Source organism: Gavia stellata, chromosome 6, assembly GCF_030936135.1.
Source record: "Gavia stellata isolate bGavSte3 chromosome 6, bGavSte3.hap2, whole genome shotgun sequence".
Lineage (NCBI taxonomy): Eukaryota > Metazoa > Chordata > Aves > Gaviiformes > Gaviidae > Gavia > Gavia stellata.
In genome coordinates this window covers 56,837,859-56,857,822 of record NC_082599.1, presented here as the reverse complement: position 1 = coordinate 56,857,822, position 19,964 = coordinate 56,837,859, and the positions used below count along the sequence as shown (strand labels likewise).

The window sequence follows — 19,964 nt, the reverse complement described above, 5'->3', positions numbered from 1 at the left end:
TAATATAAAGACATACTGGTAATTGGGAATACCAGGGAACAGAAGTGATTTTGGCAATGGTTGCTCTACCCATGATTTAAAAGAGAGATGAACAAAGAGTTCATGACTGATGATTCTGTTCAAAATCAATCAGATCAACCACCCAATTGTACACAATTGGTTTTCTATTAAAATAATTGTAAAAGGCAGCTTTCTGCAAGTGGAGAGTCTAGTATACAGATTTTTAAGGTTCTGCTTCTTTTCACTAACATTATGTCTTTCTGGGGACAAACGTTTAGGCAATTATTGTAATTATGATAAGAACTCCATTTCCCATATGAAGTACAGAAAATGAGTAGCCACACAGGACTGTATAATTACATTTACTCCCACCCGCCCCAAGAAAATCTTTCACTCAGACAGTATGAGATTGTTTATTTGATACATCAGTGTTAAAATCATACAAACACACATGGAAGAAAATTAGGAATTAAATTATGTCTTCTCTTTGAGTCCCATTAGGGGAGCTGAAGGGAGCAAAGAGAGGACAAAGTAATGTGAACTCAGTGTGAAGGAATGTAGCTAATGTTCCTTATCTGACCTCATGCTGAGCCACAGCACCAGTGCGGAGCAGTTCTTCTATGGCATCATCCTCGTACCCCAGCATGCCCTTCAGTATCTCCACTGTATGCTGTCCAACAAGCGGAGGTGGTTTAGGATGTGACACAGCAAATTCACTGTATCTGACACCTGGTCCTGTAAAAAAAGCAGACAGGAGGGAAATTATTTTCAAAAGTTACTGCCCATATTTATATTGAAGTGTCTATGCTAGTTTAAAGGAAAGTATCTCATTTTCACAGCAGTCTTATCGCAGTCCTTACCACAGAAATGTTATATTCTGTACTTACAGACTAAAAAAAATCCAGTTCACAATAATATACCAATAAGCCAGTTTTAAGTAGTTCACCCAAATGCAGAATTGCTGAATATTCACCTGACATTAAGAAAGTCTTCCCCTTGTTTCCAGTGGTAACTATATCGGGGTGCTCTGTGTCATATTACGTCACGGGTCTACCACTCTCTGCCACCTGAACGACACAGGCAATGCCCAGCCCACACAACGGGATGTGGTGCAGAAATCCCACGCTGTCTACAACAGGAGGCAGCACAACCATAAAAACGCAATGAAATGTCATGTTAACACACTGTTACTGATGTCGAAGCAGCGCACCGGATGATGGGATGCACTATTTCCAGTTAGCAACAGCTCAGGTACCTCTGCAGCGTGCTCCATTACCCTGCGGTGATGTAGAACTGCCGTCACCCACAGCACAGATAGTCCCAGCTTGGTTTATGTTTTCTATCAAAAATATAGGTAGCAGCAGCCATAAGAAACTCAACAATGGTTTATTTACTCTGGCAAGAATAATTTCAAAAGTGGAAGTCACTTAGGGAAGCTGGCAACGATATGAAGGCTTTTATGTCTATTGCAAGTAGTCAGATCTCATGTTTTAGCAATCCTCTGTAGTGAACTGAACACAGACTTCAGTGTAATTCCTTGCAGACAAGCAGCTATACCTTTACTGTCAGTGTCAGAAGAGAGAATGGCCACAAATTTACTCTAGGATCAAAACTGAGGTATACGCTCAGTGTCTGCATAGAAAGACTAACTGTTTTATAGAGAAATAGAGGACAATAATTTCCCAAATTGTCAGCTGAAACCTTTTCTTTAATACAAAATACAACCACCTTTGGTGCTTTGGACAATTGGCAAAAGGATTTCTCTATTCATAGTTATGGTCTTTATTATATCACCAAAAAGAATTTACGGAAGTTATATGTAGCTATGTCTTTGCCTATGACACTACAGTTTACTTGAAAATACGAAGAAATACATAGAGCCTTTTAATAGGCAGAACAGTGTTTGACTTATTTCTAAAGAAATAGGATATCAACCAGCAAAGAAAATGAACCCCAGCAAGAAGTCATCCTATGAGGGCATGAGTAGGGAAGTTCAGTACTTGAGTTACTATTTATTTGAGGAGAGATGCTGACAGAGGTCATGCAGCATGCCAAAATATGCCATTTTTTTCAACAGTCTTCATCAACTGTGATTAAATGGCTAATACAGTAAAGGTATCCACCTCCAAGCAGGACAAAATAAGACCAAGGGTGCTCAGAAAAACAGTTTTTTTCCAAGCTGATTTGGTATGTTGCCCATCAGTATGCTCCTGGAAGAGGTACATGCTCCCGGATAGACATTTAGTTGCCTAGACTCCCTTTGGAGTCACAGCAGATGAGAAGACACGATACAGTGTAGTCCTTCTAAGACACAGGTACATGACTAAACCTGGCCAGGTGAATTGTCATCACCTATGTTTCTCCATAAAGGAGGGGCTAGGCAGGTACCTTAGATGCAGACATCCAGACATCTAAAGTCAGGTGAGATGACCCTCTGACCACTAGGATGCCAGGTCAAGATTTGACTTTCAGAAAGAAAATTCTCTGCTATTTTCCATAAACTTACTAAGGAAACATGGTGTAGGTACATCTGAAGCCCGGTGCAATATTGAGAGGGAAATCATATTCAGAGAACTGCTGCCTGGAATCTTCTAAAACAGAAGAACGTTTCAAGTGAGTTCCAGAGGAATCTGTTCAGGATGAAGCACCAATCGGTATATTTTTAGTGAGTTGGCTGACGGAACTCAGATCTTACCTGCTCAGGTTTCTGAGGATTCCAAGCTAAAACTGACTGTGAAACAGATTTCACAATGACCTGGCTACGCTGGAGAAATGGTCTGTTAGAACAGGGTGAAATTCAATAATGTCAAGGGGAAGGAACTACGTTTAATTATATAAATACAGGGCAGGAGAGAAATAGCAAGGTAGGAACAGCTAGGGGTTATTCTAGATGACAAAGTGAAGATGAGACAACAACATCATGCTAATGTGAAAAAGGCAAGCATCATACAGGGATGTACAAACAAGAGAGAAACCTGCAGGACACATGAAATAATCTTTTTGCTCTAGTTAGAGCTGGCAGGTCACACTGGAGCAGTGTGACTGGAGCAGACAAGCTGGAGCAGTGTCCGGTGTGGGGCCCCCACTGCACAGCCATCAGGAACACCTGAAGAGGTTCTAGAGGACAGCAGCCAAAATGATCAGAGAAAACAGGACAGACTGAACAAAGTGGGATAGTGGACCTAGAGAGAAAGGCCAGGGAAAAAGGTCTTCAAAACTGTCTTTAAAAAATGTAAAAAAACCCCACCAACAACAAAAAAAAGGCCAACCCCCCCAAAAATCCATGCAAACTTTCTGCAAGGAGGAAGTAAATCCTTTTTCATGTCCATGATAAATGAGGAATAATTGATTTAAATTGCAGCAAAGGAAACTGAAGTTAGGTACTAGAAAATAAACTCCTATAATGGTAGGGGTAGCAAAATGCTGAAACAGGCCATGTGAGGAGGCTGTGGAGTTCTCAATCACGTCTTTAGGGACAAGAATTACTCTAGCATAGCTGATCCTACGGCTGATCCCTGGGGCTTGCTGATGGACTAGATGATCTCTCACAGTCCTTTTCACCCACTAATATTCATGAAAGCTAAGAAGCTGCTCACATCAGGGATAAATTCTTTATTAACTTATTCCCCTAATTCTACTCACTTTGAACACACTCAGTTCAATTTTCAGAGGAAATCTCAAGTGAGAGATCAGTACATTTTAAAGGAACAGGTGACATCACTAGGCAATGTTTGTATTAATTCCTCTTCCTCGGACTAACTGAGGGCTAAACTGGCGCTAGTGCAAGCCACAGGAATGATCTATCTGTGCCAACTGAAATGCTTCTGAAGATAATTTCGGAGCAAAAATGCCCCTTAGAGATGTATTAGTCTAGAAATTCAATGTAGCCACAAAACTATTAGGCAATTTCTATTAAAAAATATAATGATATATAGAGATAAAAGAATCTTATTTCAGGTGTGTGTATCTGAGAACTCTTTATACCAAGAAATCTGCAAACCCTCAAAGGAACTAGTTTAGTAGCTAAACACTTTTCACTTGCTTGTGCAAACTTTTGCTAGTATAAAAACTGCGTACCTCAAACCCTGGGAGTTTTTGTAGCGATATCAAAAGAGGCAGAATAAAACCTCTAATGAGACAAAAACAAAATTGATGTTAAGTGTACAACAGGCATAGAATGCTTCACACTTCCCAAAGAAATTAATCTTACAAACTAGAGCATGCTAGAAAATTGCACAGCAATTATAAAACCAATCTCTTCTCTGAGCTTTTATTGTTTGATGCATAATTCATCATGCTACTTTTCACTTTGATAGAGTTATAAAGTTATCTACATTCATTCAAAGGAGCTACTTGCTAATGATCCATCATTAACGATTCTCTGTTCTTTCCTTGTGTAACTTCTACTTGGCTTCTGTGTCAATTAGGAGGGTGCAAAGCTTGCCAGTCAGGCTTCAGCAATCCCACGCTCCTACCGAACAACAAGGCTCCCAGAAAGCAACCAGCAGAATGCTATGCAAATGCTAATTAAACACAACTGCCTTATGAGGAAACCATCCCTTGAGGCAGAGAGAGGTGAACTGCTTTAATTAAGGTCAGAAGCATTTGCATGTGGGTGAGTTACAGGGAGCCTTGCAGATGAAAACAGGCCTTTGCTGGGGTAGAAGCAGGGTTACCGGTCGGAGGAGGTAAGACAGCAGTCACCTGTGCATCCTGGCTGTAAGCAGGACACTAGACTCAATTCAGCCATGAAGTTAAAGGGACACATACAGTCACCTGAATAAAGCAACGAAGGAATGAGTGGTAGCCGTGATTTACCTTTATCCTGTTAAATTAGAAGGAGCCTGTTTCTCTTTTTGCTTTGATTATCATTGCCAGTAAACCAAAGAGCTCTTTCACCACATTTAAACTCTAGGCTAATCTTCTTTTATTATTATCATCATCATTTTGACTTTGGCACATTGCTAAAATACATGCTGTGCACACCACATAATGTACAAGAGTTAATAGAGCAACAATAAATCAAAATTTGTATCAGCTGCAACCACAATGACAACTGTACCAAGATATCTTGAAGACTTCCCTGGTACTTGAAGTCAACATCATCATAATAAATGCTATTTCTTTGATGCCTATCTACTATAGTATTGCTAGGCATCAAACTGAGCTATTAGGTTAAGACATACTAAACACATTAAAGCAAAAGACAAAAATGAGATAAAACCACTGAAACAGGTCCACAGGGAGGACCCTGCAAGAATGAAATGCCTTTGAACATTCACCTTAAATGGGTGAAACATGTGGCAGTCTTTGCAATGTGTCACTGGACATTGCTGAGATTTGGGGCTGCAGAAGCAAAGTCAGTTTTAGTCTACAAGTAGCAGAAATTAAAGTTGAATTTGAATGATATTAAAGGTGCAAAGCACAGTATATAAAAGTGGATAAAGGTAATAATCCTTGCTTTGTCCTGACAAACAGCAGTCCTGCAGCATTGTGCAGCAGTCACCGGATAACACTTTTTCTACAGCACAGGTTAGAGCATATTGAAGCAATCTAACTCTCAAGCTATGCAGAGGGAATCAGGCCTGGGGACAGCCAAGCTCAGGGAAAAGTCATGATTATTTGTTATTATTCAAGTGGGACAAGGAAAAGAAAAGGGAAGTTTGAGCTAACGTACATGTATACTTTCTGCTTGCAACATATCATCTACATTTGCAAAAAAGAGCAATGAGAAACTCAACACCACTCATTAGTTAGTTCTACGCCAGCACACAGTCTAGTTCATATACGTGTAGGAATCACACAAAATCAAACCAAACACTTGTGCCTCTTCCAATAACATCATGTTGCTACATAAGAGTTTTGCAATTCCAATGAAATATCATCAGCAGTCAACAGCGATGGCCCAGAGCCAATACATTTGCACCCAGATCCCATATACGCTGCAGGTCAAGCGTTTGGAGCGTGCGATCGGCTAGTTATGAAACTGGCCTAAAGGAGGATCAGCAGGAAACAAGGAGTGACTTTTAAGGCAATGAAAAGGAAAACAATACAGCGTGAGTTAGCAAGAGGGGCTTCATGGCTGCCATGAAGGACATTTGGGCGTTAGAAGTGATGCGTGCAGGGATATGTTACCAGGAGTAGACCAGGGAGACTTCATTTTGAAGTGTCTGGTCTCTTCCCTTTGGTCCCAGCCATGACTTCTGTCAATCCCTTGTTTATACCCGAGAAGATGGGGTGCCCAGGCACACAGTACAGCCCAGCTTGGCTACACTGCCTTTACACCAGGCTTCTTCCCCTTAATGAAACACAAAGTAGAAAAGTACACACAGACAAAAAAGCTCATTAAAAAGTCCCGCTAGTACAAGCAGTGCACACAGGCTTCAAGGAAATCTCCAGAATGAATGATCCGCTCCATCTTAACTGAGGAACTCCCACATTTTCTATTTCTTACCACAGATCTGAAAGTTTGGGAGTTTGGGGGACTTTTCAGGAATCTAATCGCTGGGAAAAATCCTTTCGTTTTGCATTACATTAGAGCTGGTGATTTACCTTTTAAGAACAACTCGTAATAGATTTGAAAAAAAGCAATTGAGAAGATAATATTCAAAGACTTGTTCCTCCTTCCCTCACTGCAGCTTCCACTTCCTCCCCCACTTAGAGCACAGCCACACAGTGTTCACTTGGCATCCAGCACAGCTGAGAGGGTGGAAAACTTTGGCAGGATGAGTAGGAATGAGTAATTGAGTGTGGAGAGGATGGACAAACTTTTTCAGATGGTAATAAAAAAAAGTAAACCCTGTTCTAGGTGCCATACAAACACAGATATAAATAAATCAGTAAATAGTAGTAGTAAACAGTAAAATCAGAAGGGCAGTAAATAGCATCAATACTAGAAATATCTACAAGCCATCTGTTTACCTCTTCTCACGTGGCCAATGCTGACTGCCATGGGAGAGCTATGAGGACTGTCCAACGTCACAAGAGAATGTAAAAACTGAAGCCTAGTAAGGGGAATGAGTTGACAGGCAGAGCATAAACATAGTTTATGTGTGATAGCCATAGATGGGTGTCTAAAAATCAGGCCACTTTTAAACCCACACTTAGGCATTCAAAGCATCCATTACATAATTTTTAAAACCCTTTGCCAAGAACATGTATAAAAGTACTTTCTTACCTGAAGCTGCATATATAGAAATGCATTAAAAAACATTTTATGTATTTCCTATCAACCAACATCCTGGATATAATCAGTGTAAATACCACTCAACATTTATGTAACGCTTTACATTTTCAAAGTGTCACCATACTAACTGTACCTAATTAATCTTGCATGACTGCTGGAGTAAAGGAAGTCATTTATCAGTCACTCTGGTTGCATATTTGAGAGTAATCCTGCATAATTACACCATTCGAATAACGCAATTTTGCGAGAGGACTCTTGGCACCAAAAAGCTTTAAGAAAGTTGCAGTAAGGTGGTGTCTACTGCTTCCCACGTGTATCACCTCACACCGCTGCAAATTTGGCCTAACTTTTTGTACAGACTCACATGGTCCCACTCCTTCCCAAAACCCCCAAAGACCTTAAGAGAAGATTCAAAGAGAGACAGGAAGGAAGATGACTAGTGAGAATACCCAGAGGTAGCAATTTTAAAGAACCGTGAGTTCCCTAGGTAATAATCTGTAGCTCCATTTCCTAAGGAAACAAATTTACGTGTCTGTGCTGTCTTTCTAATCATCTGTTTGTCTGCCTTGTCCCCGCCACACACAGTAACTTCTGAACCTGTCAATCTTCACAAAAGTGTAGAAATCCCAAGGAAAATTAAGTTCCTACCAGTGTTGTGAAAATTGGCAACTGCTGAAGGACAGACACCCAAATTACTGCCCTGATGACATTAAAAAACCCAAAGAACTCAGCTGTTACGTATTCTGTTTGGCTGCAAATGGCTCACCAGTAAGTCCAGACACAGCTCTGTAAGAGTGACCTGGCACATACTGTCCCTCACTGGGGAGACAAGGCATAAAGGCCATGAGGAAAATTCAGGTTATCATAAGGATTACATAAAGGGTTTGTAAAGAATGTAAATCTGAAGGGAAACAATACTTAGTTACAGTGTTCATGGAACAACTTCTTCTAGGCGTCTTTTCCACAGTACTGTGGAAGGTGTATCCAGGCTGTGCAAGGCCACGGCGAGGAAGTTAGAGACTTCTAGTTTAACGTAACTTGCTCTTGCAGGAAGGCGCTGAAGAGCTAGATGGCAAAGAAGAGTAACTGGGAGAAGCCCTGTAAAACTCTAAAAGGAAAACCCACAGAGGCAAGGCTAAACTACTGAAAATCCAAGCTAAAAACGTAACTTGTATCAAGTCATAATCTAATCAATACAAAACTCGATATATAATCCCACCACAGGATGCGGGTTAACCACAGGATGTGTACCTAATGCAGAAATTACAGGGTGAGGCTGAAAGGCTTGTGCTACGCAGGAGGTCAGACTATATGAACATAACGGTTATTTCTGGGCATAAAACATATGATTTTTTGAAATGCCCATAAGCAAAATTGTTTCCACACAACAGGGCTAGGGTTAAGATGGCCTACCTGAAGCTCCTCTGATACTTAGGAGGTCAAGCCACATATTGTTTCATGTAGACATCTTTACTGTAAACCCAAAGGCCTTAATTATTGCATATTAAGGCAAGTAATCAGTGAGAAGTGTGCTCCTAGAATGGAACAAGAAAAACCAAAACGCTACCTGAAATGAGCCTCTTGCAAGGACAGAGAATTGCCTAGTTGCAACACACTCACATGATCCTGGAAGCTGAATCATGCCCCCAGCTGCGCAGGAAGGCAAGAAGCTCCTCGGGGCCCTCCTACCGAGCCTGGTGAAAAGTATTTCCAAGTCCCATGCCTTGTGGTTAGTGTGACCCTGCATGTTGGAATAAGACACGCTAGCCAACCCAGAAAGTGTCTGTATCTCCTCAGTACACCAATTTGTCCTTTCCTGTGTCCTGTCTCCAGCTATAGGTTAGATTCTTTGGCTCTTCAGAGACCCCAGAAATAATCCTCTTGGCCAGCTGTGCATCATCAGAGTGGGAGCAGATGAACTCTTCCTTGCAGATGAGCTCTCCCTTACTCTTCAGGCAACCAGCTGAAGCCTGGATACCTGAAGTTGATTCTAGTCTCTTAATTCAGGGATGCAAGACAATGCACGCTGAAGAACATACACAGCCTGATCCTAAGGCTGAGTATCATTTTCTCTCTCATCTCTCACTCGCTAAAGCGGCACTTTTTCAGGGTAGAAGGCTTTAAGCTTTTTCCAAACAACTAGTAAAAATGACTAAAAATTAAAAACCTTTGGGCCTTCTTTTAAGCACAAATTTAAAAGAATATTCAAAACATTCTCCTAAGCAACTTTTGAAAATGCATTTACCGCTCCCAAACTCCCTGACAAGGTTCACAAGTCTGATCTTCCAGCTCCTAGGGAACATTTTTCTGTGGCCTGTCCTGGAAGTCTTTGTCTACTTATTTCTGTACCCTTCTGTAAGCGTGGACATCAGAACAGGGCACAGATTACTGCACAGAAGAAAAAGCATTTTTCTATGTCCACTTTTTATACCCCTAAAGAGTGGACCGGCTCTTTTCTGTACACCGTGTAATGGGAATTTATGTTAAGATGATTATTTGTGATGGCTCCAATCATGCTTCTGTAAGTCCCTTTTCAAAACCAGAGGTGTTTGTTCCACAGGTCCACCTGGCATTCCTGTCTGATGGTGTTAAAACCCACTGTAACAGCTCCTTTGGCAGCAATAGTTGGTAGCCAGAGTAGAAAGTGAGCTGGCTGGCAAATGGTTCATGACAGCAGCGGTCTATCACATTGCTCTGCTTTAGTTCCCTAACCTCACCACAACCCATCTGTATATTAGTACAGATGATTTATTCATTTCTTTAGGATGATTAACGTCTCATGACATCCACCTTCGTCTGCTAAGAAAAAGAAACTGAGAAATTAAAGCCTTCTTCAGTCCACCTGTAGCAGAACTATTTTCAATCACTTCTTAAAACTTTTACATTGACTAATTTTTCCTCAACAATCCCCTGTTTTGGCCAAAGGGTTAAGTCTCAAAAGGGGTGTATTGTTATAAAAAGGCAAAGATCAGGCATTTAGTTAGATGTCAAACCATGCGTCTGTCGTGCTGTATGCGTATTGCCACGCACATTTATTCTACACACCTTTAGACTGTTCCTCTGCGGCCGCAATACACAGGCATATCAACCTTCACATTTGGAAAATTCAACAGTCGGTCGATACTTTCTTGCCTGGTTAGTGACCCACACCAAGTAAGTATCTGCTGAGAGAGTATTAAAATAATGGAAAAAGCCATCAGCTGCAGCACAGCCAAGGAAATTCTGGTGGTTGAAATTCTTCAGCACAGACGACAGCCAGGTAACTCTATGTTTGAGCACCATGGAAATACTTGGAACTCGATTCTCAAGCAAGGCATCTGTGATTAAGTAGGGCTGAGCACTATGCACAGCCTGATCATTCTTCCAAAAGCTCTCCCACTCCACCCTCCATTTACTTCTGCTGTCCCTTGTGCAGCAGAACGAGGCCAGTTCCAGTGCACAGGGACTTTCCCTGGCAAAGGAAGATGGGAAGGGATTTGATACTTTGTTTTGGATGACTTGAAGAACTGCAAATTACATTTTTAGCTCTTTTTGGGTAAGGTGCCCAGACTCCTTGAGGCATAGGCTACTAAAAATGCTGGCTGAGTTTCGAAAAGCACTGTGCAATCTGGGACAACTCTGTTTTTGAGTGTCATACTTGAGACATCTTTAAAGGGGCCCAGTTTCCAGAAAAAGCCGAGGACATCTGAAAATCTTTCTCTTCCAGGACGTCTCGATTTGACTGTGCAGAGACATCTGGTATTCAAAGTAGACAAGAAGAGCGAATATCCCTTCATTGAGCAGGGGAAAGTAAAACTCTAGACATATAACTCCTTTTAGCAACTTCTTTTTTCCTATTTCCTATTTAAAAGCAATCATCAGGTTAATCTTAAATTCTTTAAAGGGAAACAGAGTGCTTAAATCGGAGTCTGGGAGCGGGACTAGAGAGAAGCCACACTGCAGATTAGGCTGGTTTTTTCCACCGATTTGTAAGTGACAATTTGACCAATTCTGTCTCAGAGTGAAGGGCTGGGAACAGCTTTTTGGCTTTCCATTGTCTGCTGCCAATGCCTGACACGTGATATTCAGCTCATCGACTTGCAAATATCAAAGCAGTATGGGGCAGGAGAAGCAGCCCTTTCAAACCAACCAGCCTTCAGTTTGGTTTTTGGTTGTGCGGGCGCGCCGATGCGAGTGTGTGTATGTCAGTTAAGTATAGGCTGGTTCTGTATCTAAGTTCTTGTGGTTTCTAATGTTTGCCAGCCTTTACTCTGTCAGAAGGGATTTCTGTGCTGCGTTCTACCCTACAATGGGCAAAAGAGTCAGAAATCATCTCTCCTCGCCCACAAAGACTAGAGTAGGATTAAGAAACAGAAATTTAAGAGTCAGACACACCCATGAAGAGGAATGAGGCACAAGGTTAGGAAGCCATCCAAAGCTCCGTTGCCTATCCCCTTACTAAACTAAACTAAACTGAAAAGTCTCTTTTTGCTCAAGAAGACAGCTGAAAAACTGGGGCACAAAAATTAAAATCAGATTTAAACCAGCCATGCCTAAGCAATATCCCATCTTAAATGTGTGCGGATCAGTTTCATTAAAATATTTCCCCACTCTCTCTTTTTCCACCTCCTAATACTTTGGCTGTTTCCTTTAGCTCCCCTTTAAACTGCAAAGCAAAATGCTTTTACTGACATGGTTTGTAATTTTGAAGCCCTAATCTTAAGCAGCAGGTGCTTAGTTTTAATGGAATTTTTCCATCCCTGAATGTCTGGGAGCATCGGTAGCACCTCCCTCCTACACAGCCCCTCACCTTTGATCCTTTGCCATTTGTACTTGTGGGTTTTCATTTACTGTATTTCTTCTGCTTTCCGCAATCTGCTTTTTCACTGCAAACCCTTCGACCTCTCCTCTCCTTTCTTTTACCTCATACGATTGGCAAGTGTTGTCTCCCAAAAATCCTTATAAAATATGAAGGGCCTTGCTGCCACTGGCCTCGCTATCTCTGGCCTCATTTTCAGCAGCGCTGGGTCTACTTTACGCTGTACTAGCAATTTAAAAGGGCCTTAGGATGCTTGTAAGTGTTTGCATCACAAGAACAATTATATTTTAATTGCCAGAGGTCCTAGGGCTTCTCTGCACAAAAAACTGGAACCAAAATAGCAGTTGGTTTTACTTCACACAATTTGTTATTTTGGAGCAAGTCTGTGTGTGGGCACTTTTGTTCCATACTAACAGTTTTTGTTTCCGTTTAATTTTAGCTTTTTGGTCAATCTGATTTTAGTTAATTCTCTCTTTTAATTTCCTATTTTGAATTAATGTAAATGATTTTGTACAGGCATAATCTCAAGCAAAATCCAAGAGAAAAGCATCCACACTCAGTTTGCAATGACATATCTAAAAGTGTGGATTAAAAGTAGCTGTGTCAATTCCAGTTTGTTTGTAGAAAAAATGGGATTCACATCCTAACATGAAAACTGGAGATGCCATAATAACCGAATGCCTGCTTTGCCTTGGTGCCAGTAGATTGCTCCCAAACACGGTACAATCTAACAAAGTCTAATCATCAGTTGTTTCTTATATCCAGGCATGCATCTCCCTAGTTGTATTTGGCGATTAAAGAACAGTTTATCTTCATTTGCCTTTCTATTGCTTATTAGCTACACATGCATATCGGTATACAGCTCTTGCTCAAAAAGCAATGACATGTTGCAGAAATGACCATAACCTTACTCCCTAATAACTCGACAAGAATTTGACTGAAAACTCTGCCTTTTAAAATACGAATCCGCATTGTGCAGCAGTAAATCACAAGGGCTCACATAGCTTTCTCATAACTAACTTTTAATTGAGTTTTCCATTCTTAACAAGGCAACCCAATTCCAGAAAGTCAAACCAGCCACTTCCTTAATCCACAAAGCTCAGAGGCTATCTTCTGCACTGACAGCATGCAAAAATGTTTAATGCTAACACAAATACCTTTCATAGATTATTCTGATTCTCAGGCTGATTTCTAAGCCAGCTGTTCTACGCCTGATTCAATGTGCAGATTTCATTTTAAAACACAGAATATTCCCTGGTTACCTGCCATATAACTAGGTCTTACAGGTGTAGGGCATGTTTGTAATGCTTGTTCATCCACTTGCAGGAAAAAAAATCATAAAATAAAATACTTTGTGTAGCCTTCCTGGATTCTAATGTTTTCTCCCCAACTTTCAGATACTGTATCAACTGAAGAATGCCAGGAATTACTTCATGCTTCATATATGTACCTGTTACAGATTATATTCATTAATTTCAAAGCCAGCTGCTATTTTTACTTAAAGTAATCCTTGATGGTACACTTTTTTAATATCTCTATATATATAAGAAGAACTGCTTGGTATGACATACAAACATTTAAATCTACCTTGATTATAGATCTATTACCGCTTCGTTCTTTTTCACCTAAGCAGGGGAACTCGCTTACTGCTCCTCCTGGGGTTTATTCTCTCTATAGCCATTTTGACACACAGATAACACCAAATACAAAAGAAAACCATGAAAAGATAAGAAACCCATCAGAAGAAACTAATAATCATCTAATAGTAAGGTCAACCATAGTACAGACTGCAGAGCTGGGAATCCAAACAGTTGGATTTGGCTCCTTGCTCTTATCACCAATCAACTCTGAGATCACAGGCAAACCACGTTCCCTTGCCATATTCTTATATTTCCCGTACAGTTTTGTTAGCCTTGCCTATGTAGGGTATAAAACATTAGGGACTGGAGACGTCTCTTACTATTTGTTTATACAGCGTCTGACACAATGGGCCCCACTTTGTATTGGAATGAAATACAAATAATAATTTTCTGATATCCTGTCTCCCAGAGCTGTTTCAGAGGAGTATGAACCACTGTCCTAAGTTATATCTGATAAATTGAGCATTACTCTGTTGTGGGAGAGATTTCTTTCTAATCCGAAATCCATCTGTCTTGCTGTGCTGCAAGTGATAGTTTCTGGGCAGAGAGCATACTAATTGCAGGATTAAACTCTTAGCTAACTCTTGGGTGGAAACTGTTTCCCATAATGTGGTAGAAAACACATGTTGGTTTCTGTCTGCAGATCCTTGAACATCACAGCCCTGATCTTGACCGGGATATTTAGGTTCTCTATTGAAGTATGTCTGTGCAATATAATTCAATTAAAATTAAATAATAACTAGCTATCAAAAAGTATTACTGAGATTTTAGTGGCTCCAGTACTGCTTAGCCTGGTTTAGTTGCTCTTTGAAGGCAGAGACAATTGTGCTGAATGTAATGAATTCTGCACCTTCTCCAAATGAGTAGCACACAAACTTTGAGCTGAAAAATGAACTATCATTTCAGTTAAATGTCTTAGGATCACCTTAATTTTACAAACACATAGAGACTTGAAACTTTTAAAATCTAAAGTACATCTTTGAATATAACATTTCACTATAACATCTCTCTTTTCTGTGGATGTGCACATTATTTATTATTCACTGAGGTGAATGACTGACATTATGGATGTGACACAGACCCCATTGGCAAGCTGCAAGAAACAGCTGGCTCCCAACGTCTTTTCTTCCCATGGATACATAGAGGGGGCAGATACCAGACTGCCAGACACAAATGTGGAGGAAACCTTTCAGAAATTGTTCTGCTTACATCTCATCTTCTTAGGGCTCTCCAGCCATAAGCCAACTTGCTAACAAAATACTAAACTTCCCATATTGATAAAGTGTACTGAAAATGCTGGAGACAACCACACTTTTCAAGAAAAGCGTGACTGTTAGATGAAGTTACTTGTTGTTTTAGTCTAATTTTTATGGTTGTGGTTGCAGTGCAACCATGAGACATCACAGGCAGTACTACCCAATCAAGAGCTCTCCACTATATTTGCAATATTTGAACCAAATCTCCATGCCAGAAAGCATCAGTAAACCCGAGAGCAAAGTCAGCTGGGTGAAGGGGGTGAAGGGAGCAGGGTGAGATATGTGGTGGGGTGGGGCAACAGATGCTTTTCATGTTCAGGAGTTCAGAAAAACAGATTTGTATTTGGGAAAACACAATTCTTCTAGAGCACGGGCTTAAGGATTCTAGAACAGAAGCTAAGGATTTCTACCCTTAGCTTCTGCTCTCACCACCTTCTAACTCCTCTCTGCCCTTATCCTAAGGTGGCCTAACCCATCTCCTGTTACCACAGCAAGATCTGCCTTTCCAACTAAGCTATTTCCGTATTTCTCTACTTGGCACTTACTCTTTGTTCTCCTTTGCCAACTAACCATACCCGGGGAAACCTTCACCCTTTCACAGAGACTATACAAGCTAACATAAGAGCAGAAAAACACCCGTAGTGGCTCAGTACACTAGATTGCTCTCAGACAGAGATGGTCAGAAGTAGATGCTCTTGAAGGAGTATGAGAATATGTCAAGAACATCCAGTATTTCCCCACGATACTTTCCCAGCCCCTAACAATACACCATCTAGCTCCACGATCCCACCCTCCTCTTATGCGTACTCCCCTGTTCTTCCCAAATCTCTCTCCCTTGTCTCCCATTAACCAACACCTACTCTAACATCCTGAGGATAATCACCACAAGGAACTTAATACACCATGAGATAATACATCCCATGTAGCTCAATTAGTCATCAACCTTCAGTGCTCTTTCTTGTTCCCAAAGCCCACGGCTCCCCACGGCACTTTCCATTGAACCCTAAGCCCTATTCTCCCTCACTCCTCCCACTCCTTCTCCAAAACCTTCTACTGACCTTAAATATTGAATACTCTGAATGCTTGATATTCTTCACTATTCACATTTTTCCAGTTCTTTCATTAATCAGTGTACTCCCTCATCTATTTCTCACATAAGCTGAGCAGTTCCACATTGTACACTGAAAGCAATACTTGAGACAGACAGAAAGATTAGCAAGCGCTTCTAACTAAATAGAATGTATTTGCTGAATTCTTCCTCCGGATTTGTTAGATTTCTGCAGCTGGGCTTTATCCTTAACGATAAGCCAAGTAACCCCACTTTGCAGCATGCACTGCAACCAACGTATTTTAAGCAGGTGTGGGAAAATTCAGCAAAGCACTAATGACTCCTAAAAGTGCTAGCAGAACCTGAATTCATGCTGAAAGATGTAATGCCAATTTAATACATAGAACAAATTTTTGTAATTTCTGTGTCTGGGTTTATCCAGCCTTCTTAGAGGCCAACCACAAACAAAACTAAAAACAGATTCAGATAAAGAAATCAAACAGGGTGTACTTCCTTAATTCTACATTATTTAGAACTTTCAGTGGAACTATGTCATTTATGTAGATGCAACAGCAATATTAGGGTACCGCAGACTTCTGTATTGGAGATGAGAAACAGCTTTTCTCGTCAGAGAAATCCAAATGCTGATTTTTTGGAAGGAAACACATAACCATCTTTATTCATTCTCCTAGGTCAACCAACAGGAGTGGACTCTTTTATGTAAAAAGTCTATATACTCAGTTTCTCAAGATGAATCCAGGTGAGCCTATGCTTCCTCTCCATCTCTATTCCCAAGCAGCTTTGACTCATAATGTGACTAGAGAGAAAAAAGGCCACAGTTTTCACAAATGACTGAGTAGGAAGTCAGGATGCTTTTACTTTTGGATCTGAGCTGCTTGTGGTAGCCCTAATTTAAAGCAAGTGCACTCTCTGAAGTTCAGCCTTTAATGCCTCTTCAGCTCGGTAACCAAAATCAGAAACCAAATCACTTACCAACTTTGAAAATTTCATCTTAATTAGTATTTTTGTGCTGTAGCTGTCCTCTTTTGTAAAGCCGTCTGAATCCTTTTGAAAATGTTAGACAATGTTATGTCCAAATTCTGTTAAAAAAATTATATCCTGCTTAGTTTATAGACAGCATACATGGAGAACACTCGTCTGCTTTATATGGTGTGCTTTCCGTGACATGTGGAAACTGCTGTTGAAATCAATGGCAAATGACAGCACGCAAATAATCCTTACATCTGTGTACAAGCAAACCCACAAGTTTCACAGAAGCTGCTCACACTGGATGTTTTTAGAGTGAGAAAGACAGAAAGGAAAATCACATTATTTCTCATTAGTTTTAATTAAAGCAGTGAATGATTTCCTTATTCCCATTCAAACTAAGGTATATTTTACAACTTAAACATTTTTTAACAGGATTCAAATCCCAGTTTTTAAATTAAGTTTTGACTCTCGCTATCCTCCGCATTTAATTAAAAGACCATAAATAGTGCTGCTTTCAAATAAAAGATTTAGGACCAGATTCAATAAATGTTGAATCCCTTAAGCACAGTGTAAAATCAATGTAAAGGATTGTAAAAAGGATTTAGGAACCAACGTATTTTGGTGAATCTGGGCTACCTTTAAGATTTTCTGCGTGTTTCAGAAATAAGGTCCCTTTCTGAGAGGCCACAAACTGATAACCTAGGGAAGGCAAACTACTGAACACTTAAAATTCTTTGTTTTGGTATTTCTGAATAAAAATCACAATAAAGATACACAAATAATGTGCTGTTTTCATTACAAGCTAGCACCAAGTTAATAATATCCTTTCAGGGAGAAACTACAGTTACAGGAAAGCTCTTAAGAAAGGAAGGAAAAAGAAGGTGGAAAGGAGAGAGCGACTGTGAATGTGGGAAAATAAAGGAAGACAATGCTAGTAGGCTTTTAGAAGAACTGCTTATGTTCATCCACATCTGAATCTTGATCCAGATATATGAAAATCAATAGTAATAATAGTACTATGATCATGTGGAAAAATTCTTTGCCTGGACTATAGCACTGTAACATAGGAATGGGAATACATTGAAATCAGCCTCTTTCCAAGATTTGGAAATTTTAAATTAAGTGATAAATACAGAGGTCTGAGGTTTATTAGAAGACTGAACTGCAAGGTATGATATTTCCCTTAAGTACAAATCAAATACTGTCTGTGATACAGTAACATGCTCTTTAGAATTGTTAAAAAAGAGGAAAAAAAGGGAAGAAAAACCCTACAGAATTGTAACACATTGTGCATAAGAATAAGTACTTGTAAAAACCAGCGTTTCTGATATGATGAATTCACTACCAGTTCTTAGTCTTGCACTTCCAGTATAACCGTGAGTATTTCACATTCATTAGTGGTATAAATTTCAGACAGAGCTTGGAGAAGAAATAAATTCCATACCAGAACATCTAGATTTCCATTCCAACCACTTACACGTGGATGAGCATCCTATTTATACATACAGATATACTGATATTATACAGATGCATATGTACTTGGATTCATACCATGAGATGTTTACAAGATATATATACTTACACAGCACACATACAGTCATTTCCATTAATAAGACTGTGAGGTTTTCAGATGCTTACTGTTCACATGGAGGATATAATTAACAAAAGCAGGCACATGGTTTCAGGTTGCTTCCTTCTAACAAAAGCCTGACCCTTATGAAATGACATCTTTGACATTCCCAGTACAAATCTGATGGGGAACAACCATTGGAAACAGAGCCATAAAGTTCTAGCACTTTCACTAACTTGCTATACAGCTTTACATAAAGTAGTTACCCTGTGTGGTTGTGATCCAGCAAACCATTGCAGTGTGTGCTGAAATGACCCAGTCTCCTCAGCTGTAATACAGTGATAATGGCATTTGCTGACTTAACTTTTAGGGTATTGTGAAGACTTAGGGTATTGTGAAGACCTAAGTAATGCTTGCATGGAGCGCTGAAGTTGTAGAGCAGCAGCTACAGTGTGGTAATCACTATGACTATTAAACTGTCCTTAGAACAATGATGCTAAACTTTTTCTATGACACATGCCAATATGCCTGGCTGCAAGAGACTTGAGAACTTTACACTTGGCGGGCACGTTCCCTTCATGGTGTGTGTCTCGCTCAGTCCTAATCTCTTTACTGCCCACAATCAGGAACCTGGCTAGGTGTGGCATTGTCTCCTTCCCACCGATACATCCTCTTTTGTTTCCAAAAGAAACGAGGGCAGGGGAGAGCAACGGACAATGACAGTCCAGATCACAGAGAGCGGGGATGTTTAGCCAGCTGGATCTGTGAAGGTCCCTGGGTTGTGGACAACAGACTCATGGAGAACAGACATAAAGAGCAGGGGAAGAGGCAACAAGAGACCAGAGCCTGGAACATGTCATTGTTCCTCTGCAATGAGGAAAGGATGGCTCAGCGATGAGTAGGTACTCGGGGACTGTGGCGTATGAAACTCATTTATTATGACCTTAGGGAAATTGTTCTTCGTCCCTGTGAAACAGGGATAACAGCTCTTAAGTGGTTCTCAAGATATTAAGGTTTATGGTTTTATCTATTGTTTTGATGCAATGGTAATAGACCCACTGAAGTATCTTAAGCAAATAGGAGCTGTATTTTCCAATTAAATTTATGCAAAAAATTTGAACATTGGTACAAATGAAAAGTCAAACTTACTTTTTAATTTCATATGAGTTAAAGCAATTACTACTTGAGACAAAAATGAAACAGACTGCTATGATTACTAAGGGCATACTGCAATACCAGCATGGACATGTAACTTCCTTATTTCAAAGGAAGAGAAAAGCAAGGCCACTTTTTCAGCTTCTATGACATGGCCCAGAAGGCATTAACCTTCTCCTGTAGAGACACACTTCTAAGAGAAAATGGGACTTTATTACCCATACGCACTGAGAGTGCTAAAATATTTAGAGGCAAGTAAAACTGCTATCTCTGTGATGCAGGTACCTACTCAGGTACCTGCCTACTACCTACCTACTAGAC

General features: G+C 40.2%; 1 protein-coding gene across 1 annotated transcript in view; it reads right to left on the bottom strand.

Annotated features, from left to right (window-relative positions):
- Positions 1–521: 521 nt before the first annotated feature.
- SUGCT (succinyl-CoA:glutarate-CoA transferase) overlaps positions 522–19,964 on the bottom strand; it is a 329,571-nt gene continuing 310,128 nt past the window's right edge. The window contains exon 14 of the mRNA XM_059818897.1: positions 522–735. Coding sequence (XP_059674880.1) covers positions 572–735 — 164 coding nt within the window. The 3' untranslated portion in view covers positions 522–571. The remainder of the gene's footprint in view (positions 736–19,964) is intronic.